Consider the following 26,509-nt stretch of genomic DNA (forward strand, 5'->3'; position numbering starts at 1 on the left):
GGAGAGCGCTGCGAGGTGACCGGGAACAATGGCCGGTGCTCAGCTGTACGCAGGGCCCAGCGCTGCTCACGGAAGGGGCATCCGAGCAAGCGAACAGATGAATGGCGGGTTCCTAAATAGTGCCTGACCAACCTCATGGGTTATGCAAAGAAGAACAGGTTCGCTTCTGAAAATAAGAATGGGTCTGTTGGGCAGTGGGTGTCTGCTCATAAAGGTGGCAGTGGGAACTCAGGAAATCAGGGTATCTGTGATGGAAATCGGGATAACAGGAAAAGCTTCTCAGAAAGAGTGGTGCTGCAGTGGCACAGGAAGGTATGGGGTCACTGCCCCCAGAGGAGCTCCAGAGCCGTGGGGATGTGGCACCGAGGGACGCAGTGGGCACGGTGAGATGGGTTGGACTCGGGGATCTCAGAAGTCTTTTCCAACCTTAATGATTCTAAGATTCTATGAAACATGAAAGATTTTTTCCAACCATGACATGTCCTTTGTAACTAAGAACACACACAGAAAATACAGATGCAACATCCATAGTCCAGTTTCAAAGTTTAATTCATTGCAGATTGCTGCAGCCACGCCATTTGAGCAGGGCTATAAAAGAGCATTAAGTGCCAAGTCTTCTGGGGGCAAACAGGAGTAAGGAAGGTAAGCTGTGAAGTTCCCTTTATGCTGTGCATGAGTTAAAGAAGTAGCAGCTGCAGTCTGGTAAGGCTGAAGTCCTTTAAACTCCATCTCCTTACACCCCGAACCCATGAGGAAAGTGATGGACTCCATTTGGGAAGCAGGACTTGGATGTGTCCACCTCACCCCTCACTATTCACACCGACTGGAGTTGTACTGCACACATGTAATGTACGATACAGGAGAACAAATCTGAGGACAACCAGCATGGAAATGTCCCCCCCAGCCTTGACCTTAAAGCATCCCCAGACTGTATTTGTTTGGACGGCTGGTGAATAATTAAAGGCTTTGCCTCCGCTCATCCCACCACTCAGCACTCACTTGGGACATCCTGCCCACGGCCAGAGGCTGCACGAGGTCCCGCAGGGTAGAGCTGGGGTGGTCTTGGCCACTTCTCTCTGCTCCTCTCATGCGTGTTTTGTTCAGGACTGGCTCTAATTAATTTTTAAAGAATATGAGCAGGGACGAACCAGCTAAATTTATGTTCTAAGCACTCTTTCATGTACATTTCCCTGACAGTAAAGTCTGTGCCCCCTTTATCCTTCAAACAATATTTTAACACAAATACAAATACATAGCTATTCAAAATTTAAAACTACTATTAAATATGATTGCATTTATATTGATAAGTTAAGAATGTATCTAAGACCTATGAAAGTTCTAAAACAACACATAACTTACATTACAGAGAGCATCAGAACCACAAAGAAGTTACTAAAACAGAAGACTTCTCCATCAGTGTAAGAGATGAGCAGCTGTTGTATGTAATGGATACCCACTGGGAGGGCACCGTGCTGAACAGAGCGCTGCTTTAGGAAGGAAGAACATTTCCTGGGTAATCACTCAGAAAATTAGCTCATCTTAACTACAGCAGCTCTCCCGAACCCCTGACCCGTTCAGACCTGCAATCTTGTGACTTCCCTACGCTGTTGTTTCATACACAATTCCCTCTGCAGGGTCGCAGTGTGACTTCAAGCAGAGATGGTGAGAGCACTGAACAGCGCAGGGTGTGCTGTGGCTTCCAGCAATGACCAACAGAAAGATTCTGAGCACAGCGCTAAGAACAACTTGTTTCCCAGTGAGAAAGGTTCAGACAAAGCTCTCAAGGTTGTTCCAGTTTACAGGGAGTTCAGACTCACCAAGTCTGAGAAGATGAGCAGCTAATAATTGGTTCATATTAGAAGTTCTGACCACTCGATGCTTCGTGACTTGTCAGCTAGAAAACGTCATGAAAGAGGTGTAAAAAACCACGGGGTGACCAATATCCAACAGAGTGAAAGTGGTTAAAAAATAGTGCCTTTTTGTCGGTGTTGGTTTTTTTCAACAGCTGAAAGGATGCAAAGTGCTGCTGTGTGCACTGCACTGCCTGAGTCTGACACCAGAACCCAGCTGGCAGCTGCTGCACGTTTTCACATACTTGTCACCCACTTCTCACTCTCTTATTTCTTCCTTTGGAAAGTGCTCCTGCTTGCAAGCGACATCCACCAGCAGATGGAGATCTAGGAAGAAAAGGAAATAACGAGTAAATATCAGTCTGCATGTTTTGCTCAGTGTCACACGAAGGGATTGTAATTCCAGCAGGTAACGTGGAGCACGGCCTGAGAGGCTGCAACAGCAGGATTGGAGATCTACAGGAACAGGAATTGTTCTCATTTTGCAAAACTTTAAAACAAGTAACAAAAAAAAAAAGTGATTTATGTGCCCATTCATGCCATGGCAAAATGGAAACACTTCGAATGTATGGCCAGATAAAATTCAGCACCTTACAGCTCAAGGAAGAGAACAACAGCATAAAATCACAACAGGACCACTACCCTTGTGAACTTCCATCTCATAACAGATACATTCACGTCTTAGGAAAAGAATTCCAGCCCCGCTGTTGTTCTGTGCTGCAAAGTACCTGTGGAAAAGGCAGCAGCTCTGTGCTTCCTCCAAAGCAGACTGCTGGGAACAAACCCTGAAGAGCTGCATGGATTGAGAAGTGAGGCAGCTGGTAACAGCACAACTCCAAATTGCTTAAGAAACAGCATCTAAGAACCACTCATCCAAAACAGCAGACTGACAGCACAGGAAATGTGAGAGTCCTTCACTGAATAGATAACAAAACCAAAGTAGTGGCAGTTGAGCTGGAGCAAGAAGCTGCAGTTCAGACTCCTGAGAGCACCTTCTCTTCATCCTGCTCCAGCCCAGGACCTGCTGCAGTGCCCCTGGGCCAGGCCTGGCCCTGCACAAACACCTCCGTGTGGGATTTCACCTTGTCTTACTAGGAATGCTGGATGAGCGGTGAGATTGTTTTTCTCTGGAAGGTGCAGGAAATAATTCAGATGAACACATGATAGCATGGGAGACCTTTGCTGAATGATGATTTGCCCTTAGCAACTGCACTTATAAATCCATCTGCAGCAAACGAGAGGGAATGCGTAATGGCACAGCTGTAGTGGCAGGGCTGGTGGTAAATGTCTGGGGCACCCTGCAGCACGGCAGTGATGGAGTCAGCAGAGCCAGTGGCATCTCAGTATTATGTCTGTGCTCCTGTGCAAAAAAAAATTGGAGGAAGTTGCCAGACTATATGAAGAAAAGGATCACATAACTCACCAAAAATAATACTTAAAAAAATATAGCCATAGGAAGAGAGCTTTTTCCTAAATGCATCAGAATGCTTCAATTCAGAAGTAACCCCATCTGCTCCATTCTGAGACTGCTATTTCCAGAAAAAAAGGCTGCAAACAAAAACCTCTCTAGTGAGAATCTGATCCTTCTTATGTGCTCTCTTAGAAGAGGGAACACAAAGCACAGACATCTGCTCCACTACAGAGTCACTAGAAGACTCTAGTGTACCTGTGGAGTGCAACACATAGAAGACAGGAGAGGATGCAGTCTGTATCAGTCATTTGTGAAGGCCAGGACACCTGTTGCAGGTATAGATGCTGCAGACAGATTTATTCCATACTAAGCTGACACAACTATCCCCCAAACCCCACTGTATAGATGAGCTGAACAAGCAGGCAGTCAGTACACGGAGACTCACCATCAGCACCTTTATAGCCATGTGCTAAGGGCAAGCTAGGGGGCTGAAAAATGTGGTCCCTGGAAGGTGTGAGCTCCATAAACCAATAATAAACCTGCCAGGTACTACAGAGCTGTGCCAACACTCCCATGAAAGAGCAGGAAGGGAACAGATGACACAGCCCATTCAGGATGATGGATCTGCTGCAGCTTCTGATTCTCTGAAAGAGAACTCAAAAGCAGCTCTGCTCTTAACAAAGGAGATGAGGTCCTGCTGTTAGACTATGATGTGCAAAGACAACTAGCATATGAGGAGTGAGGACATGCTTGAAGGAAACACATTTAAAACATTTTGAAACAAAAAAAAGAACAGGGTACTTCACCCTCTGTGTTAATTACCTTAGTTACCCTGTGTTAATTACTTTCACTTTCAGAGAACAATAAAGCTTGCAGAGCTTTGAGAAGTGACTAGAGAATTTGATGGAAGAAAAGATCACTGAGGTCTTTTTTTTACTTAATAGCACAAAAACGCCAAAGATGTTTTTGGAGACAGGACACGGGACAAGAGACACTCTTCATCTTCACCGTTTGACAGACATTCCTACTCCAGCGTGTGATACCTTGAACTTGGTGCCAGCACACAGCAAAGACAAGGGAACAATGTCACAAACCTACTGAAGTAGATGGAACAAGAGTCTGTTCTGCAGCACGATGTGTGCCAAATTGTGGGCTCAGGCAACGCGCAAATGGGCACCCAGGGGAAAAGAGGTAAAACTGCAGGACTTACACTCAAAGGACATGTGTAAAGATAAGAGGAAGCAGATACAGCTGCTTTAAAACAGTTTTGGATCACCCAAGAAAGACAGCAGTCACAATCCAGTGATAAAGAAGGAATTGCTTACCCCTTTCCAAAGACCGGGGCTCACCAAGCACTCCAAAGGAGGTGATCTCCTCCTTTGTGACTGCCAGCCCTTAAATGAGGTAGGGAGGGGTGCCTGTGCCCCCAGGGCTGGCTGTGCCCCTTCACCAGGTGCTCAACCACTGGTTCAGGCCGTGACCTCACGGCTCCCATACAGACATGTTGTGAAGAAACAGCTGGAAATGGTCATTGTGCCCATTTTTAGCTTAGAAAGGTAAAAGAAGAGGATGTGTCCGAAGACTCACAGAAGAAAGGAGGTACAGACAGACAAATGCAGAAGCTAACAGAACACTTAAATACATCTCCTCCAGGCTTGCAGTTGGAACACAGGAGATGGGCACTGCATCCTGAAAGCCATTATCATGTGCCTTATTTATTCTGGGACAACTTGACCCTGATCACGCTTGGTTCACGCGTGCTGTCTCTATCCTCTGTCCTACCAACCCTGAGAGGTACAACAGTGGAGATGCACACCCAGATGACTATCAAGTTTCCCAGAGTGCTACTATGCTAATCATTGCTAATTATCCAATTAGCATAGCAATGTTTCATTTCTGTAGAACAATCCCATGGAAACACTTCCCAAACACTTTCCAAAACGTTTTTGCAGCATCACAACCGTTAAGTAAATTTGTTCTTCTCTTTGCAATTAAGTATAGCATAAAAGTATACTATATTTTTCTTAAATAAACTTTTGCTGTAGATACAAAAACTGAGAAGCATACTGACTGCCCATGCTATCATTAAGTGGACCAGAACCCTCAGTTCTGCATTTTAAACAAAAGTTCAAGATGGCATCCAATTTATTTATTTTATAGCTTCCAGGTAAAAAGACATTATTCCTCACTTACACATTTGAAACTGATGGGCATGTGAGCTGAATTATTAACTAGCATAACTGGAACCTGGAAACTACCCTGTGAAGTGAGGAACAGCTCTTCAAACTCTACAACCTATTCTTCGATGATCGGCTGCGAGGGAAATGCCTTCCTCAACACCTGGATGCCACACCAACTTTTCCTCCAGAATGGATCTGAAGAACACTTGGTGTCCTCTCATGTCTCTCTGTCGTGAGGATACTGAGGTTTTCCTTTGGCTGTTAGATCTGGTGAATCATCTGGCCTCAGCTGCTCTCCTATTTGTTTCTCTCATGTATGTCAGCAGACACAGCAGCATTCCAGAACACAATTTTTTGTCAACTTCATGAGTTCGTTGGTTTTTGCTTTTGTGTGTGTGTGGCTTCTTTTTCCCCTGCTACTTCAACTGTCATTTCATTACTCAATCCTTCCCTGTGGCACTGCCATGCTCCAGCACACATATCTATGGGCTTCATCTCAATGTTGTGACATCTGTGTTTCTCACACAACCCCCAGAACAGCAGGTTTCATTTATTCATAATTTATATTCTTTCCCACATGAGTAATTGGTGTATCACAAAAAGGGTATCAGTAAGTACACTAAGAGGTTGTACAGAAGCAGTATTTAACTGAAGGTACAAAGAAATACATTGCAGACAAGAGCTAATCTGGTCTGATTTCCCCCTTCTGTACTGGCTAGTTTCAGAGCAGCTCTATTGCTAATCTCTAAAAAAAAAAAAAAAAAAATAGAATCTCTTCTCACCTGGGGACTCGTACTCCTGGGAACTGTTTTTAACCTCTCTGTTTCTGGTTTTTACAGACGAAACAGTGTTTTCTACAGATTTCCTCACAGGCCCAGTTTCTGAAGTGAGGCATCCCACCTCTTCTGTCTCCGACCTCAGGAATGGGCATTTAACACTTGTATCCACCTGAAACAAAACACAGCAAAGAAAGCAAAGATGACTCAGTGTTTTCTTTTAATCACTTCAACGGAACAAATAAATACTTTTCTCCACTCCAAAAGGACATCTAACAAGTGCTGAACAGTACCTGCATGGATTGTATGAGCGTTTTTAGCTCACAGTTAAGGCTGCCAGCTGCAAAGCCAAGCTCTTACAAAACGCCGTATTAAGCAAAACATGAAGTCAGAAAGCCAGAACATGAAGAGTACTTGTACTCACAGCGTCAGCTTCGCCCTGTCACCACACCAGGCATGAGAAGTGAAGCAGAAGAAACCCAGGTGCGCTCACTGGTACCAACAGCTGCATTGCTAATGGCAGGTGTACCTGGACAGCCCAACGGAGCTGTGTGATGCAAAACTACGCAGCTGAGCAGTGCCCTTCTGCCTGCAGATCTCACCCCACCCCATCAAATTCGTAAGACATTGCATTATGATGTTGTTGCTTGCTTTCTGGAGCCCTCTGCTGCTGCTCCACATGTATTTTGCAGGCAACCATTTCATGAACTTGAGTATTTCTTTAACAATGTGGCAAAATGTGTAGCTTTAAAAAAGAAAAAGGAAAAAAAAGCCAAGCAACCAAGCTATGATTCTGTCCCAATAAGGAAGTAAAAATAAGCACAATTAAGTGCCTGGAATTTACCTTCAGACAGAAAGATGTTCTCACTATCATCTGTTACAAAGCATTGAGCTCTTCTGCAAATATCCTATCAATCAACATCATAAGATGAGGGATTGTTCAGAGCCTGCAGTGTTTCCTTCTATGAAGGCAAAAAAAAAGCTTCCGAAAGCTGGTATGTGTGAGTTAGCAGAGGGCAAAAGGTCATCACAGGCAGTAATAAGACATCTGTAGTTCCAGAAATCACTCTCTCCCTCTTGGGTCTGCCATTGCTCAGCATTAAATGTGCAAAAGGCAATGTGTATGCAGATTAACAGAAATACAGACAGATTCTCTGTTGAAACTGTACCTTAATTTTCAAACAGGCCTCTGCAAACACAGCATCTGAGACACCCAGGGAGACAGAGCTCCCCCAGCCCCTGGACTTGCTGGATGTTCAGTCACTTCATGGCATGTGTTGTCTATATGTACTGCATTAGTAGTGTTAATTAGCTAATAGGAAAACCATCTGGATGGCTATGCCTTTTTGTCTGCCATCAGAACACAGCTTCTCACTAAGAGTAAAAGCAAAGAGAAGGAAGGAGGTCTGTAGTTCATTATCTTCACCAGACAGAATGCGAGTTAAGTCTTGAGACAGACTCACAAACAGGGGAGGAGGGCAGGTCACAGAGCAGCTACAGACATCAGCAACTGCATGGTCACACTGCTTCACACGCTGACCTGAACCTTCCCGTTCCCACTGACTTCTGTGCAATAAAACCTTCAGGGAAAGGAGTACGCAGCATTCCCTTTTCTACTGTCTATGCAGGATCCTACCCACCAACTCTTCTAATAACCTTTTGTGAAACTAGCAATAATACAATTTCCATCCTAACAGCATCAGTCTAGCCCACATAAATCTGGTTCCAAAGCTCTCTTCATTTCTTTTATTTTTGTAAGTGAGCATGCTTCTCATTATGGCTTTGCCACATCTGCAGACTCCTCACTCGGGCCCAGCACTGCTGCAGCTCCGTCCCTAATGCTCCTTGGCAGAGAATCAAACAAAGCTACCAAAGCTGACAGATGTGAAAGTTTTGCCTTTTCACTTCAGTTATTGAAAAAATGCCAAATTGTTTGCAAAAAAAAAAAAACACAAAAACCACCCTGCTGTGCCTCAGTGGTTACGTGACTCCGGTGCCCAGCTGGAACCACCATGAGAAACGTTAGTAAGATCAGCCCCTGTCTCTCACAAATGAGGTTTGCTGGATTAACCTTCCCCAAAGCAAGCAGGAGTTCCAGCCTTCGGCCAGAGATTCTACAGAGGAGACAACAGAGGAGGCACATTCCCCTCGAGTGATAGATGTGCTTCTTTTCCACTTTAAGAAGAAAACATTTCTTATGAGTAAGAGTGGATTGAAATATGCCCGTCTGAGGCCAAAATGTGTAAAAGACAAGGACACTTGTCCTTCACTGAGGTGAAGATGACAGTGCTGAACCTGGACTGTTGAATGCACTAAGACCTTTCATGCAAAGAGTTGCTCTTTAATTTGCTGTTTCTTAAGCCAAGAAACAGCACAAAGCAGGTGAACACCTTTCCATGCTGGAGACAAGGCACAACAGCTATCCCCAAACTAATCAAATGATAGGAAATATTGTGGAAGAAATAGAAAACAAAATATCAAACACCTCTGCATCACTGTAAAAATCCATTGTTTTCCTGCAGCTTCTATGTGGTGTGCAGCCACGGTCTCTTCATTTTAGAAAGGATTTAATAGAAACAGAAGAGGCTGAAAGCAAACTCAGAGATCCACAGAGCAGCTGCCATGCAGAGGATGCTACCAGAGGGAGTCTGGAGAGCAGAGTGCTGGGAGGCTGCGACAGACTTCCCAAATCACAACTGCATGGAGAAAGTGGCTGGAGGTGACCAGTGAAGCTCTTCGTCAGTGCACAGTGAGCACAGAATCCGTTTGGTCAGAGCTACAATTCATGTGGCTTCAAGGGCTGACTTCAGCCCAGGGTAGAGAAACTGAACATCAGGTACGCAGCATCATCCCAAGTCCTCCCACTGGAAATACAAGGAGCAGTGCCCTGTTCCAGCTGCAGGTTGTTCTTGCTCTTCCCTGAGCATCAGGTTACAGCTGTTGTCTTGAGGCCTGACACCGGCAGCCAGGCTTTGATCTGACCCAGCAGAGCTGTTCTGATGTTCGTTTATTAGCACCAGAGGAATTTGCTCCTCCTCTGCTGCTACAAAGAGGAATAAAACGGCCTTACCTGCATGGGCAGTATTTTACCATACGCCTGCCCTGAATTCCATGACACGGTGTTACTGAGAGCTGTGGAAGCCTTCCAGTTTCAGGGATAAGGAAGAGAGTAAATAATGTAGGAGCCCAATGGATGTACAAGCATAGGAATCTACTTTGGAGAGTTCTGCACCTGTCAGGATCCCAGGCCTTGGAAATACTATTGGATGAGAGGCAGCTGTGGGGTCAGGCCAACCCTGCCTCAGTTTGGCAAGGGGAGACAAGTAAGAAGTAGAATACTCCTAACAAAAAGAGCAAAGCTGTCAAACAAAAGACCTGGGATCTCCCACCACAAAATTTGGGCACAAATTTTCCAGAGAAACAGACTGTGGCCAGCACCAGGATTCTCACACAGGACAAAAACCACAGCATCTTCCTCCTCCAAACAACACCATGGCTCATGCATTGAATTCATGGAATCATAAAATTGTTTGAGTTTTAAGGGACCTTTAGAGGCATTTAGTCCAACTTCTCTGCAGCAAACAGGGACACCCACACTCAGTGCTCAGTGCCCATCCAGCCTGAGGAAGGACTTCTCCAAGGATGGGGCACCACTTCTCTGGGCAACCTGTTCCAGTCCTCCATTCTTAACAAGAAAGCCAGGACCACAAAATCCCAAAGTCTTTCACAGAGGAAAAGTACACTTCTAAAAATGCTGTTCCAAAGAGCCAAAGCTGAAAACATTTAAAACGTGGTCAACAGTTCAGATGGTGAATGGAGACTCCCTAATGAGCAATTAGCACAACACAAGGAAGTGCTCTTCCCTACCTGAGGCTGCGTAACTAGCTTGATCTCTGCAGAAACTTGATCAGAATATACATCTCGTTCTTTAAATGTACATCGTGCCTTCAAATACTCTTTTTTTATTAAAGAGTAAAGGAAGCTCAAAAAAGCTACCACTTCATCTCTGTCAATACAACTGCACTATGCATTTTTCCCTTGCAACTGAGTGGCCTAAGTTGGCGACCATAGGCCAAGTTTTGGACATCATAATGGATGAATCTTCGGTTCTTAAGAATGCAAAAGAAATTAAAGCTATCAGACCACAACCCAGCATTACTACTGAACAGTGTTATCTCAAAACACGGGTTGTTTTACCTTCACCACTTACCTTCTGTGGACTGAGTGACTGTACTTCCCGAACAATCATGGCTGAGAACTGAGCTGGGAGGTGGTCTGGCTCTTCTCTCAGTTTTGCTCGTGCTTCCTGCATGGCCACAGGTTCTCTCACTGCCTGAGCAGCTGCACATTCTACAGACGCGGTGGTATGGAGAGCGTAAAAGTATTCCGAGGGCTGCAACAGAGAGCAAGCTACCTCCTGATCTCCCACCACAAAGGATGTAACGTCTGACACCACAGGGGTGAGAGGTTCCAGCTGGCCTTCGTCATCTGAAGGTGGATCGTCGTTCTCAGGATCAGCCAGCAGTGGTTGACCTCTGTTGGACTGAGGGCTTGACCACTGGTTCTCCACAGGCTCCACCTTCACTGTTCCAGCTTTCGGCGACGAACGCATTTCATCAACAATCTGAAACACAGCTTCAAGATTTACTTCTGTCTTCTTGCTTTCATCAGGATGGTATGGCCAGTTAGAGGGCAGGAACTCGACCGCGTAAGGTGACTGCATTGGAGGAGTCTGGGTGAAACAAAACACGGTCAGTGTGTCTTCCCAAAAAGTACAATGACAGGACATGCAATGGTTCTGCAGTGTTCTGTAAATGAACCCGAGCAATCAACAGAAGAGTCTGTAAATTCAAAGGCATGAAAGCTTGTTTGTTACTTGCGCTTAGATCAGCAGGTTTAATTAAGAAAAGGTTACTGATTTGGCTTAGTTTTTGTTAACCACCTTATTCAGAGCAAGCTCATTTTCTTCTGTCTGCCAGCTGTTCTTAACAGCACCTGAGCACTCTTTCAGATGCATGGTCTGCACACTCTTTGCACTGCCAGTGAACATACACCCAGGTGTTCAAACCAGAAACTTCTAATCTTAGGGGGATCTGAGCAGTCACACTAGAACCACTCCTTCACGTGCAACATCTGTGATAGAGAAGGACAGAGTGCATGTAGCTGACATCAGTTCCTCTAGAGCCCAAGCAATCCTGTTACATACAAAAATAACATAAACCACAGGATTTTTAAGCAAGAGAAGAAAGTACGTAAGCTGTAAATGTGCAGAGGAACAACTCAACACAAGGAGCTCACAGCTGTATACCAATAACATCTCTTCCCTCTTCTGTCCATATATTACACTCACACAGTGAGTGATTTCCAAGGACACTCCTGTCCCAAAATGAAAGGGACTCCAGATACCTATGAAAACAAAATACTGTAGGATCTCCCCATCTGTCACCCCTCAGTATCAGCACCTCTCACAGATGTGTGACTCAAAGTCTACATAAATCATACACAGTCCTACAGATCTTCAGGCTGGAAACACCTCTTGGAGAACATACAGAGGCTGCCACTGGACTGGTCTGAATGCTACTGACAGACTTCACTGGAATGACATGGCTAGATAATAGGACACAATGAGCAACACAGTGATCTTTTTTAAGTAGAATTCATATAAATCAAAGACATTTCAAAGCAGAAAGAAGGCAATGAAGAGTTCCAAAGGCAGCTAGTCCTACCAAAGGAAATGACAAATCACATTTTAACAGCTTGTGCCTGTACTGCTATTTTTTCCTGGAGGTTGATCAGATTTAAAGAATAATCAAGGGTAATATCTCCTGATAAATAAGCAATACAATGACTCTGAACAGAAACTTGAGTACTTTTACAATACAATCTTACTTTGGAAGAGACCTAGTAAGAAGTCTTTAGAGCTGATTTTCCTCAAACATTCTAGCTGACGTAAGGGCCATTGAAAAGCTATTTCAAAAGATGAATACATTAGAGAACAGGAAGCCACAGGATTAGGAAAGTCACAGAAGATCAAAAGTCACTGAAGCATCTGGTCTCTCAGCAGCACGAACATCAGAAGTCCTTGAAGGAAATACCACAAACAGATGAGAGAATATCAAGATCCCTTCTTCTGGGTATATGAAGACAAGTCCTGTAGCTGACAGATACAGTTGTGCTGGTCTGCAGTCAACTGTACACTTTTAGGGAGAAAAAGAAAAAAGATAAAACCTTGAATCTGAGAAATTTAGGTTAAGCGAAATCTTTTCATTAGAGGCAAGCCACCTTAATACTTTTAAGACATGAGTTTGACCTTCATGTATTTTTTTCCAGTTGTACTTTAAAAAAATATTAATCCAAGATTTTTCTTATTTATTGCACTGCTTATTTATTGCTTTAAGTAGCAGGATTTTAAGGAAGATCTGGGTAAACAAGTCAACTGCCCATCCATGAGATCACCCCTGGCAAAAGGAAAACAAAACCAAAGAAGCAAGTAACCAGTCAGCCAACCAACACACTGCAACTTCTGCCTCTTGTGGAACTCAGCTTTAAGCTGTTAGAACACAAAACCATCTTCTTGTGTGTGCTGCAGGATCTAGTATGCATTTCCAGTAGGAGAAATGCCCACACACAGCTCAGTGTCTTACAGAACCAGAGAATGCACTTGGCCTGGCTGAACCTCATTAGGTCCCCATGGATGGCATCTCTTCTGCCATTGTGACAGTTCCAGTCACTGGTTAACAACCTCTGACAGTTTGGTGTAAATGTACTGCTGCTTTTGAAGATTTGTACAAGTGGTTCCTGATGACAGCACGCAGTCAGGAGGACGGCCAGCAGTGCAGCTGGCTCATCCCTCAGCAGAAGGCTGGGGAAGCATCTCCCCAGAGCACACAAAAGGGGAAATGATTATTCTTCACAACTCATTGGAAACCACAGGCAAATTGCAGCCCTCTGCCCCATCACCACGCTCCAGGAGAGGCAACCTACACTACACCAAGACTCACAAAACTTAAGAAGTTTTATTGGTCTATTCTGTAGGATATTTGTGTTACTCTGCTCAAGAGAGCAGGCAGAACTGATCTGGGATTGCCCTTGGGCTGTTCACACACAGGAATACCTTCCAGCATCCTCTGCCCACATGCATCAACAGCTTTTGACCTGGGATTCCCTGGTTACAGCTGTATTATCATCACAGCATCCGCCAGTAAGCAGCTGAATCTCTTTTGGCTCTGCACACTGCCCACGAGCTTGCTTCTTCAAACAGGTCACTTTCACATTTATTCACCTAATAACAGTGCTGATGACTCTCTTGGAATGATTTGCTATCCCAAATGCAGTGATAAGAATTTGATCATCACTTCCCATCACCCAGACTCATTCCCATGCTCTAGCTGGAAAAAAATCTCCCACAGCTCTCAAATTGAAAGTCAGAGGACAAAGATGTGCCATGTGCAAAATTAATATGAGAGTACCAGTGGCATGATTGGCCAGTGACCATTTATGTACCCACAGCAACACAATATTCCAGCTGGAAGATGAACATCTTGGATAAGATGATATTAAAAAAAAAAAAAAGCCGTGAATAAAAGACAAAGGTTGATATTTGCAAGACAAGAAACTGGATAATCAAGCTTGGGTAGGTAAACCCTTTCTCAGCATACAAAGCATAACTTGCTTTGCTTGCCTCTGTGACAAAAGGAGGAGTATATATTTTATTCTCTAATACAAAAGGAAGGCCTTGCAGTTTTACTTAAAATCTTTGACAATTGATCAGGCAGCTCCTCCAAATAAGGTGCTTTATATAACTTGGGTGAAAATGCAGCTGCAGAAAATACTGAAGTTATTTTAACAGGACGTGTCTGAGGTGTGGCTGATCCCAAAAATCATCTCAGGTTTTCTCAGTCATTGCATGAACCTGCAGAATGCTGTCTGGGATGACAAAAACAAAACATAACAAGAAAGGAGCTCCTTCCCAGTATTACCATAATATTACAGAAATGCATTTTGTCCAGGCAAAGTTATTCTTCAAAGATAAATGCAGACCTGTCAACTAGAACAAATTCTGGTGAAGTCAAGCACAGATTTCATACAGAGGAAAACACTCCACTGAAGAGGAGATCCACCACAGTGCTACCTTGAACCTATTAATAGTATTACCAAAAGTCCCTCTCTAAATACTCAGTGGCTCTTTGAAATAAACCTTGTAAAACACATTACTCTTACTTTCTCAAGTACATCAGTTTTCAAATTTCCATCCTTCATTCCAGAGCCCATAAGCTTAGAGCTCACCCATCCAGCTCTCCCCTGCTTTCAGCTGATGGCAGCACGCTGCACTCACCTGGAAGAAGCTGCAGTGGGTGTAGGTCAGAGCTGTAGGACTCGCACAGCAGGTCAGAGGGCTGATGTGGGTAGCAGGGGAGCAGCATGGCAGCGCGGCTACAAGAATTCAACACAGTTATCAGACTTCCAGAACCTGTGTTCAGGACGCAGGGTTCTATTGCTTACTTTGATTAAACAGCTCAGTAATCACACTAGTGATATATAGATATATAGCGATAGTGATTAGTGAACTAACTAAATTCCAGAGCTGTATAATCTCCCAAATGATTTTACGGCTGATTTCTTCATCTGAAAAACATTTGTTTTACATACGAACATGAATACATATGTTTAAAATTGACATACACAAACGTAGAAACTTCATAATCACAATTTCTGCATGCTGTTATTACCTCTTTTGTTAAGCTGCTTGTCTTCTTCCACCACAGCATAACACAGAAAGGGGATTCACACAAGAACACACAGGTGCATGCATTCACACTGGAATTAAAGAGCATTTCATCCTAAACAGCATCTTTGTATATGAGGCGTTGTTCTGCAGGTACTACCTTTGGTGACATGCAGAAATAGTTAAATTAAAAGTAAAGGCCTTGCTTGCATGACAGATAACCTCTAAAATCTGCCATCATTCTGAGAAAAATAAATGCTTATGGTATCAGATTCAGTCCAATGACTGAAACAGAGACTAATAAGGATAGCTTGAGGTAGCAAACAGATCAAGTTTACTTGCAGTGCTGGAAATTTACATGGGATTTCACATAAGACAGGTGTTACAATCACCAAACTTGACTTTTTTAGAACACCTGTTCTTACTGCCCTTCTTAATGAGACCTGGTGGGATTTTTGTGCAGTTTACAGCAACAAACAGGGGAAAACAATAAAGAAAGAGCCAGTGGACAGCCTCTAAGCAAGCATGGCACGTGCTTATAATCTGCAACTTCAAAAGCTCATTCTGAGCAACTCCATGATCAAATTCAGACCTCTTTCAGGAGAGCACCCTATGACCTGCGGACATATCCCTGCTCTGGATATTGCCAAAAAGCAAAACAAAACTTGGTTTGGTAACATTTCACTCACAGGAATCTCCAAACTATGTTAACAAACTCAAAACATCCAAACGGCTTCTGAAGGACCTCTGGAAAAGCAATGGCAAAGAAGCTCCTTCTAACCTACTAAAGTGACCCTAAGGAGAAGCAAACACATCTTATAAAGAATTGCCTTCTAATGAAAAAAGAGGAAGGGTGTGAAGGGAAGAGGTGCTTGTGAGGTACTACATGAGTTAAACACCAACTGAAGACTATTTTCTACAAAATAAAGACAAATGGCAGCACTCTTGTCGCAGGCAGCAGCACTCGCAGCAAAAGCAACTCGTGAATCAGAGACATTGCAACGTTTGTAATTCAAAGCGAGGAACACAAAGCTGTGCAGGACACGAGGACCTGGTGACAGATTCTGAAGGGGAGAACTGTCACAGAACGCTTTGCACTCACAAGGATGCATTTTTGGCAGCTCGTGACCCAGCAGCACAGCGGTGTCTGCGCACTACCGCAGCGCGCACAACTGAAGGCGCTTCCGAAGCAAATCCACCGTAAGACAGAACAACCCGACGTAAGTACCAGCACCACCCGTGGTCACAAAAGGAGATGCATCACACATCCGAACAACTCCGTAACGATGCTGAAGAAGGTACTGGCTGACAAGCCGTGTTCCCAAAGGTGAAGGTGCCAGGTCACTCAGAGTGCTTCACGCCTTCAGATGGAATCAAGGTGCAGCAAGTTACCTGCTTTGCTCACATGCTTTGGCCCTACATTGCCAACTGCAGAGGATGAATTTCTGAGCCCCGCTGCCCAAGGCACAACTGATCGAGTCCTGCCCAGAAGAAATCACCAGAAAAGCACAGTCTGCTATGGAATTCTGACAGCAAACACAGCCTGAATACTGAAGAGACAGGGATAAGTGGTATCTTATGGAATAAATGAATATTTATTGAACAAGTTAAGAAAGAGATTCAGCCTTTTTAAATAAAATGGAATAAGATTATCGGCCTCAGAACAGATTCGGTTTCTGTCAAAAACCAGACATACTGCTGCCCATAGAAGCCAGAGATGGAAAATTTCTCACAGTCTGCAGGATACAACGTGCAGAACATGAACACCAGCTTACACAAATGGAATTGCTGGCAGCAGGACTGCAACCAACCCGGCGACAAAACCCTCAGGACAAGTGGAGAGCAATGAAAAACACAGCTCACAGAGCAGGGGAAGGGCTGAACCACGCACTGTGAATATCCTTGACTGTATTTCAAACATGCTGAACACACATATCCATATTCAGAGAGGTCACAGAGAACTTAAAGGAAATTATTTAGAAGCACACTAATAAAAATATTAAAAGGAAACAGAAGTCAGAAATCATGGCAGTTGAACAAGAAAAAATAGAAGAAAACAGAACAGAGAATTAGGTGACACTGGTGAATATGTAATGAGAATGAGTTAGTCAAAATACTTTGTTTTCAAGAGAAGTCACCCTTTGCTGTTGTCTGCAGAGACCTGCAGTAGGTAAATGAGGTGTTGGCAATCGTGTTGATGTGATGGTTGCTAATAACACCAGGATTTTTCATGGCAGAAAAGAGCAGAGCCATGCAGGCATGGAAAAAAAACCTCTGTGAAGTCTCCCAAAGCCACCACCTACCAGATAAAGTTCTGTACTTCAGAAAAGTAAACCGATTTCATGTAGAAAATGACAGGTTCTTCACTGTCCGCCAATAATTAGGAGCCAGATGTGGGTGTTATACTAAATAGCTTCAGGAAAACATCAGCTTCACACTCAGAAGCTGTCAAAAAAATTCCCAAAGCCACTAAGACATCGTTGTGAACTGTGGAAAAAAAGGAAGATTATTATTGACTGCATGAATTTATGATTTACTCACACTTTGACTGCTGTGTGTCTTTTTGGGCTCTCCGTCTCAATAAGAAACTAACAGAATGGAAAAGACCACAGGGAAGGCAATGTGAAGGATGCACCAAACACTTCCCCAAACAGCCAAGTTTGTTGCAGCCTCGAGAAAATGCAGCCAAAGGGAATGCAGCAGAAACATTCAGTATCACAGAAGGTGCAGGGAGGGGGACAGAGAGAGATGCACAGTATGGAAAATGATGTAACATCTAGCTTCTGGAAAATAAACAGCAAAAGTTTCAAAGGGTTACAAAGGATCCCATACAAACATTTATTTCAAGGCTTTCAGAGTCCCAAGTCACCATAGATAAATAAATTACACAGCCTCAATCTTTTGTCCAGGAATAAAAAACCAGATTACAGCGAAACACAAGAAATTACAAAAATGTCCTACGTACACTGTGAGGCACTCCATTAAGCAAATTAGAAACCATTATGACGAAATGGAAACTCTTACCTACCTCTCTCTCCTCTTGAGATAACATTATTCTACATGCTCACAATATTTCAGTCGACAAGTACAAATCAACCATTTGTGCCTCTGCTGAAGGCATAAAGGCTACAGTTATAGCAGCAAATTAAATGCATCCAGATCCATTCTTGGGCACAGACTCTGCTAATACCATTAAAATCCCTTACTCTTCCTGGTCGTAACAGCTACATCCCAATGGCCTCTTGGAAACGGTCCTACCTCCATGCTAAGTGCTGCTTTTCAAGCATGGTGCTAACCAAGCTAACCATCTAACGACGGGGTTGATGCAGCCTTAAATAATCACAGTGATGTCTTCAAAGATCTGCCAGAAATTGGAGAACATACATCATCTCCAGGTACTCAAGGGGGCAACAGACATCAATAAGCAGCCAACAGGCTGACGTGAGCCAGCAATGTGCCCTGGTGGCCATGAAAGCCAATGGTGCCCTGGAGTGCATTGCACGCAGGTGGCCAGCAGGGCAGGGAGGAGATCTGCCCTCTGCTCTGCTCCCAGTTCTGCTGCTCAGTTCAAGGCAGGTTGGGAACTGCTGCAGAGATGGTCAGGACCTGGAGCATCTCCCTTATGAGGAAAGGCTGAGAGCCCTGGGGCTGTTCACATGGAGAAGAGAAGCTGAGGGGGGATCTGACCAGTATTTATCAATATCTAAGGGCAGGTGCCAAGTGGTTGGGGCCAGGCTCTTTTCAGCGGTGTGCAGCCACAGGACAAGAGGCAAAATGCGCAAACTGGAATGTGAGAAGTTCCATCTGAACATGAGGGAGAGCTCCTGGGGTGTCAGCCCTGAACGGGAGGTGGAGGAGTCTCCTTCCTTGGAGATATTCAGAACTCATCTGGATGCTTTCCTGAGCAACCTGCTGTAGGGAACTATTTGGCAAGGGGTTGGCCTGAATAACCTTCCAAAACCCATGATTCTGGGATCCTGTGTAAGCCAAAGGAGATGAGACTGACGCTCTCCAGCTTTTTCCATTCCACTTGAGCACAACCTACACATGAAATACTAAGGAAGGACATTGAAGACCACCCTTTCAGTGCACCTTTATGTCACGTCCCTAAGCTGTGTCTAAGGAAAGCTAATTACTCATCATACAGCTGGGTCAAGAAATTATGGAGAGCACCTGTGCCCGTTCCTGCCAAATCAATGAGCACATGGGGATGGGCCTGCAAACAACAGCTGTGCAAGCTCTGATCCTTTACAAATTACAGAATGAGGAAAATGAGGATGACATCCAAGATCTCTTCCTTAAAAGAAAATGGGAACTGTCTTAGAGATTTAAGTAGCATGGATTGCATTGCCACTTTGTACTCTGCCAGTTTCCAAAACCTGCTGTCTGTGCTCTCTCTACAGTTCATGGAGAAACAGACTCACCAGAAAGAAATTGCCTTCCAACAGTACAGACCTAAGAAAGCTGGATTGACTCAACTTCTGGGAGGTGCCTGTTTCTCTCTACTGACTATAAATGTAATCTAGATGACAAGCCCAGGCAAATACAAGTGAATATTATACATTCAGATGAATCTTAAGCAAGATAAATCCTACTACTAGTTTTACAAGTGCATTACTAATGCATCCAGTCTGCTTTTCTCAAGGGAAAATGTGGTGCTATTTATGCTGTTTTAAAACAGCTACTGTGCTTTCAGCTGCTTATTTATTTTAAAAGTCCCTTTTGACCAAGGCATATGTGAATTTTAGGCTTTCATTTTATCTTACAGAGCATATCAGTCAGAATAACATGACTACTCCTGAGCTGTCACTCACAAGGTTATCACATTTAAACAAGCTCTACAGCCACAGGTGTATTCAAAAGGCACAGCTGGACCTGCAGTATCAGGTGGCATCAATAACTAATGTTTCTCACACGGTCTCATTGACTGACCTTCCATTATTAGGATATTCCATGACAATCAAACTGCACTACGCTCCTGCGATGCAATCCCACAATTCTCAAATGCTCTAAGAGTAGCAAAAAATCCAGATGAACATCTCCTGTTTTAGTGCCTTCTCAGTAAGAATCATAATGAAAAAAAAACAAGGAAATCTTTTTTGTTGCTTAAGTTAACAAACAAATTTGAACAGACGTAGAGATAAATCTTTTCACAAAGCCCAACGTTGATTTAATTTAACAGGACTTCAAAAACACGTTCATTAAATATGAAATGAAAAGAGCTCCAAGAATGAGCATGCATTCTTCAGCCCCTTCTCTTATGAAATACATACTTTAAGATGAATTATCACCTTCCAAATAAGCTAATCTTGGTTTTGTGCTCTCAAGATGAAGGAAAGCTGACTTTTCATGTATACATATGAAAAAATAAGCTTTCAGCATTCTGTATGCTGTAGTGTGCAGAGTAAAGGATGGCAGAGGGATGAAGAGGAACACAGAATCAACAGTAAAAACACTGCCCAAAGTGGCAGCGAAAATGCAAAGATTTTTAATGCTGCCTAATGAAGTGGCAAACTTTTCTTCTCAAAGCTACTAAAAAGTCTACTGAAATTTCAAAAGCCTCAGCCTCCATAACGCTCTCTATTTGAATTCCACCTTAATTATTACACCTTGCAAAATTTGGTATGCTTTTATTGTGCTTCCCACCCCCCCCCCCAAAAAAAAATAAATAAATAAATTCTGCCTCTACTTCTTTCATGGTATTTTACAGGAGAAAAAAGTTTTTTTCAACAGCATAACTGAGTTCTTCTTCACACTTTTATAACTCCAGTGAAAGAGAACAGTGTCACCCAGCCCCAGGGATCTACGTCTGCTGGTTTAAATCTAAGCCAGTCAGCCTCAGTTCCTCCACATCCAGTGCTGCAAATTAGAGTGAGATCACTCATGTCTTGGTAGCACCTCCTAACAAAGCCTAAAAGCTCAGTGAGTCACAGCCCACCGCTGCCCAGTTCCTTTCCGACCACAGAAGAGGCCCGGAGGAGTAGTGGAGACAGAGGCACCTACAGCTGCAGATGCTCTGTACCCACACAGAAACAAGAAGGGACATCTCCCATCTGAACCTGGCGTTCTCAGCTCACCCTGCTATGGGAGGAGATGTAATAACGCGCAGCTCGTAATGCCAGCGAGCTTTGTAAGCACCACAGGGCAGGGAACGCAGGGCAGAAAGTTCCCTGTTTCTTAAATCTTTACAAGTGTCCACAGGATTTGCATAATTCCTCAGAATCCCTCCCTGACAAGAAGTGTGTAACGGAAACCATGGCCATTGTTTGGGATGGACGCGCTCCCAGCAGGTCTCAGAGCACAGAAGGCACGAAGATTTCGCTGTGCGCTTCTTGGGGAATGACAGCAGCCACCACATGCAAGACTTCTGAACAGGGATGTCTGACTCAGTGAAGGTGCAGCTGCCAAGGGAGGAACAGGCAGAAAGTGAGAGTAATAACTGAGCTTGGGTTTGTGCGAGCCAAGTCACTGTGTTCCAAGTTTCAGAAGTTCCAGGGAAATAAATAATAATAAACAAAACAAGCATGTTTTTGTTTTTTTTTTCCAGTTCAAGGCAAGAGCAGGAAATAGGAGAATAATCTGCTTCAATTCTCCTCCAGAAAAACAAATCCCCAAAACTTGTCTGCAGTAGGACTGAAAATTCTGGTGGCAGTGCTTCAGACAGAAGAGGGTAGTGAAGATTTTTGTAACCCCCCCAGCCTGCAGCACATAAAAATACACTGTTGAGGAAGGACAGAAAACAGTGACACAGATCACAGAGCAGAAGGAAACGTTCTGCAGAAGACTTGTGCCTGATCTTTGGCTTTAAAAAGTTACTTGGGAGAACACGAGAGCAAGGAGTAGCACCTTACTTTTCAGTAAGTTCTCTGTGCTTTAACGTCACCCCCTTCAGTTTTTCTTAATTAAACATTAAAAAAAAAGGGAAGTTAGGCTAACAGTGCCGACTTGCAGACTAATGTTCTTCTCCTCACCCTTTAGCCTCCAGAGGCTGTGTGGAAAATCACCAGAGGATACCAAGTGTGGAGGGAGGGCAGGAATACGGAACAGATCTTTTTGCTTTCAAAGTCTTTACAATTTCTAATTCTCACTGAAACACACGCGGCAGAGCACTGTGAAAGTACACACATATATATATGTGACTTTTAGAATTTTTTTTCTTACCTGTCGGATAATAGGCTTGTGAGTAGTGCAGGGGAGACGAGTAGCTGCTGTACTTTGCAGGGGAGGTGGCGATGGCTTGAGAGACCTGCTGAAGCGGCACAGGAGCGGCGCTGGACTGCAGGGTGTACGTGACCTCCGTCGGAAGCCTCTGGAATATGGGGAAGGCAATGCCCTTGTCTGGGAAGGCTGCGGACGCCTTGTGTCCCGGAAGCAGCCCAAGAGAGCTCTGCCATGTTCTGGAAGGGACTGGAGTCCGATCCAAGCTTTTTGCTGGTAAGGAGCCGAGGTTCTGCGCTGAGGCCGAGATGTAGGAGTAAGGAAATAAGCTGTCTCGCTGATAAGGCCGATGAAACTGTCCTACAGCCAGCAGCCCTGCACCAGGCACAAGATAAAGCAACGACAGGAGTTGTCACAGGTAATGAAAAGTAACACGAGGAGCCAAGGCCCTGCAGCTCTCTTTGGGAAGGCAACCCCTGCCACCGTATCCCTAATGCACAGGCTGATTCTTCCACCCGATCACACAGTGACGGATGCACTGACAGATTTATTGTTGGCTCTGAACAGAGAGCAGTAAGCAAGGATATAAAAGCAACTGCTTCCTCCCAAGTGCCATGCCTTGCACCAGCCTCTCATTCTCTACTACGAAAAACTCAAGCTGCACATTAGCACTGGAGGAAGGCAGAGCTGCAGGTGGCTCTGTGTAAGTTACAGAAGGGCACCAGTGATAATGATAAAGGGAACAAGCATCAGAAGTGAACTGATGAAAAAAGAATAATCATTTGTACTTCAGATCAGGCAATGCTTACAGGTTGTCATTTACCCCCAGTGGGTTTTGGTTTTTGCTACTGTTGTTTTCACAACTTTTTGAAGTGTTAAAATTCTAAGCCAGATCGCTTCCTTTGCCAGACTATGTGCTGGCCTGGTTTGGGTTTCAGTATTTCTGCAAGAACAAGCAAGTCCTCAAGAAGAATGAGAAAGGATGCTACAAGCTCAGCAGTTCATTTGTAACTCGTTATTGGGTATGGCTGTAATAAAAACATCCTCTCTTAAGCACACAAACTCACACTGATTAATAAGATCAGCTGTCATTCCTAAGTCAACTTTTTCCCAGTCAGCTCAAACACTTCAGTTTAGACTAAGACAGCCCAGTTTTGCTATTTCCTTTTATCCATCTCTGGGTTATTATTTTGTGAAATGTCACTTGCTCTTATACTATGGCAACAGAGTTTCTGTTAGAGGTTGTCTGACATGCTTGGAACACTGACCCAGAAAGCCTCACTGAATTCAGGGAAGTATTACTGCACTTGTGACATCTTCACAGCACTGCATACAGCCATGCTAACAACGAGCTTCAGAACAGCCTGCATCAAACCAATCCTTCTGAAAAACAGCCTCACATTTAGCTCCTTCACTCCTCTGACAGGAACTAATCAGAGAAATAGGTGCCATACAGCCATGTCTGCAAATTCACACCAAGTCATGAAGAACCACTAAATACATGCTAACTACTCGTCCCCCAAAATTCACCCAGAGTTCGTGCATAGGGCTGTTTATTTCCAGTTCAGCATTTTTATGACACAGAGAATGAAGAGAGGTATGAGAAGGCCTTTGTTTATATTTTACATGTAGATGGGGAAGTTAAGATAATGTGGTTTAACACACAAACAAGACATCATTGGATGTTAGGTTACAATGTGCCAGCTGCTTTACAGGAACTGTTCCTGGACATTTAACATGTTGCAATGCACCTGGAACAGAGGGACACCTTGCAAACAGGAATATCTTCCATCTATCAAATTACCTCATATTTGCAGCAAAGTAAGACATGCCCCTAAATAGCACCGAGCGGGGAATTGTCAGCCTGTCAGAACTCGACTGCCGTAAGAACTGATGTTTTCTTTGTTCTTTTTTTTCTTTCTAGAAACTCAGGCTGCTAGAGCAAACAGCAGATAACAACAGGGGCAAAAACACACCCATAAAAGGGGTAATGATTTAACGGCTGTATTTTTCTTAGGATTTACTCTATCCATGGCCTGCATTACACCAGTCAGATGTGATTCCACTGAAGTGGTAGAATGACAGAATCATTCAGGTTGGAAAACACCTCTGAGATCCCCAAGTCCAACCCGCACCGTGCCCATAACCACATCCCTCAGTGCCACATCTCCACGGCTCTGGAACACCTCCATGGATGGTACCCCCACCACTCCCTGGGCAGCTGTGTTGGTATCTGATGACTCTTTTCGACAAGTTTTTCCTAATATCCAACCTGAACCTCCCCAGGAGCCGCTTAATGCCATCACCTCTCATCCTATCGCTGTTACCTGGGAGCAGAGGCCCATCCCCACCAGCTCCTTTCAGGCAGCTGTAGGGAGCAGTGAGGTCTCCCCTGAGCCTCTGCTCCACACTGACCCATCCCAGCTCCATCAGACGTGTGCTCCAGAGCCTCACAGCTCCGTTCCTTCTCTGGACACACTCCAGGGCCTCCATGTCTTTCTTGCCGTGAGCAGCTCAAAATATATAACGTTAAAAAAGCAACAACAAAAAACCTAAATGTTTTCAGGCCTCAATATCAAAGCACATTTCCTCCCTTCTGAAAGGTTTCCTTTTGTTTTCTCACTATTACAAGTGTAACTTTGCACACATTACCCAAAACACCACATGAGTTACATGACAGCTCCTACTGGAAACAATAACAGAGCACAGACATCCAGAGCTGCGATGGCTGTGTGCAGGAAGCGGCGCTGCTGCCTGCTTTACACCCTTATGGTTGCACAGCCCTGGTCCACCTCCGAATCACAGAATCACAGAATGGCCAGGGCTGGAAATGACCTCAAGGACCACGAATCTCCAACCCCCCTGCCACATGCAGGGCCACCAACCTCCCCATTTCATACCAGCCCAGGCTGCCCAGGGCCCCATCCAATCTGGCCTTGAACACCTCCAGGGATGGACGGGGCATCCACAGCCTCTCTGGGCAGCTGTTCCAGCACTTCACCACTCTCACAGTAAAGAACTTCCCCCTGACATCCAACCTAACTCTTCCCTCCCTCAACTTCAAACCATTTCCCCTTGTCCTGCTGTTATCTACCCTAGTAAGCAGTTGACTCCCCTCCTGTTTTTGGCTCCCTTTAGGTACTGAAAGGCTGCAATGAGGTCACCCCGCAGCCTTCTTTTCTCCAGGCTGAACAAGCCCAGCTTCCTCAGCCTGTCCTCATAGGGGAGGTGCTCCAGTCCCCTGATCATCTCTGTTGCCCTCCTCTGCACCCTCTCTAACAGTTTCCTGTCTTTCTTGTACTGGGGGCTCCAGACCTGGACACAGCACTCCAGATGGAGCCACAAGAGCAGAGTAGAGGGGGACAATCACCTCCCTGTCCCTGCTGGCCACCCCTCTTCTGATGGAGCCCAGGATCCCATTTGCATTCCGAGCTGTAGGAGCACCCTGTTGGCTCACATTCAGCTTTTCATCCATCAGGACCCCCAGGTCCTTCTCCACAGGGCTGCTCTCAAGGACCGCTCCTTCCAGTCTGTAGGGATGCCTGGGATTCCTCCGGCCCAAGTGCAAAACTCTGCACTTTGCTGTGCTGAACCTCATTAGGTTCACCCGGGCCCACCTTTCTAGCCTGCTGAGGTCCCTCTGAATGGCATCCCTTCCTTCCACCGCATCAACTGCACCACTCAACCGCACCACCTGCTGCCCTGTCAGCCTCAGAAAGGCCGTGTGCTGTCCTTTGCCTCAAGGCAACTCTCGGGCCAGAGAGGGGATCGCACATCGCTCATCGCACATCTGCCCCACGCGGCATCTCCCGGCCGCCCCATCGCCGCTCACCGCTCCTGTCTGCCGTGCCGGGCGTCGGGGGCGACGGCGGCGGCGGCTCTCCGGGCGGGCGCTGGAAGCGGTTGGGCGGGCGGCTGCCGACCTCCAGACCGGCCGCCAGCTTGGCCTTATTGGCGCTCGTCATGCGCTTCAGATGGACCAGGAGGTCGGGGCGGTCGCGGCGGAAATGCGGGCTGTGGAAGTGATGCAGGTGGCCGCCCGAACCGCCGTCGCTCTCCGGACCCGAGCCGGTCCTGGGCCCCGCCGGACCCGCCACCACCTTACGGAAACCGTAAAGGTTGAGCTGGCGGATGAAGCTGGTGAAGTTGGTGGTTTTGAAGAGCTCTCCCGCCGCCCCGTCTCCGCCCGGGCGCGGCCCCGCGCGGCCCAGCAGCTCGGCTTCGAACAGCGGCTGGTCGATCAGCAGCCCCTCGCCGCGGGCGTCCCAGCGGATGGAGCGGAACCGCGGGCTGTTCACCAGCCGCCACAGCTTGGCTGGGAAGTTGTTGGGGTTGATGGCGGCGGGCGGCAGCGGCTCCTCCATGGCCGCGGGACGGGGCGGCCGCTCTGCACCGAACGGCCGCCGCGC

General features: G+C 45.3%; 1 protein-coding gene across 1 annotated transcript; it reads right to left on the minus strand.

Annotated features, from left to right (window-relative positions):
- Nucleotides 1-499: 499 nt before the first annotated feature.
- Nucleotides 500-26,509, minus strand: HSF5 (heat shock transcription factor 5). Its single transcript, XM_031591951.2, has 6 exons — nt 25,933-26,509; nt 22,104-22,475; nt 14,553-14,650; nt 10,428-10,949; nt 6,224-6,389; nt 500-2,177 (listed from the first exon to the last, which is right to left on the minus strand). The coding sequence occupies exons 1-6, from the start codon at nt 26,462-26,464 to the stop codon at nt 2,110-2,112; spliced, it is 1,758 nt and encodes a 585-aa protein (XP_031447811.1). The 5' UTR covers nt 26,465-26,509; the 3' UTR covers nt 500-2,109.

Source organism: Phasianus colchicus, chromosome 21 (assembly GCF_987193195.1).
Source record: "Phasianus colchicus chromosome 21, bPhaCol1.hap1.1, whole genome shotgun sequence".
NCBI classification, from domain to species: Eukaryota; Metazoa; Chordata; class Aves; order Galliformes; family Phasianidae; genus Phasianus; species Phasianus colchicus.

Coding starts and splice junctions, on each gene's coding strand:
- HSF5 (XM_031591951.2), bottom strand. CDS start 26,464: ATGGAGGAGCCGCTGCCGCCCGCCGCCATCAACCCCAACAACTTCCCA. Junction 22,476..25,932: donor CGGCACGGCAGACAGGAGCG/GTGAGCGGCGAT, acceptor TGCCTGGTGCAG/GGCTGCTGGCTGTAGGACAG. Junction 14,651..22,103: donor ACAAGCCTATTATCCGACAG/GTAAGAAAAAAA, acceptor GAATTCTTGTAG/CCGCGCTGCCATGCTGCTCC.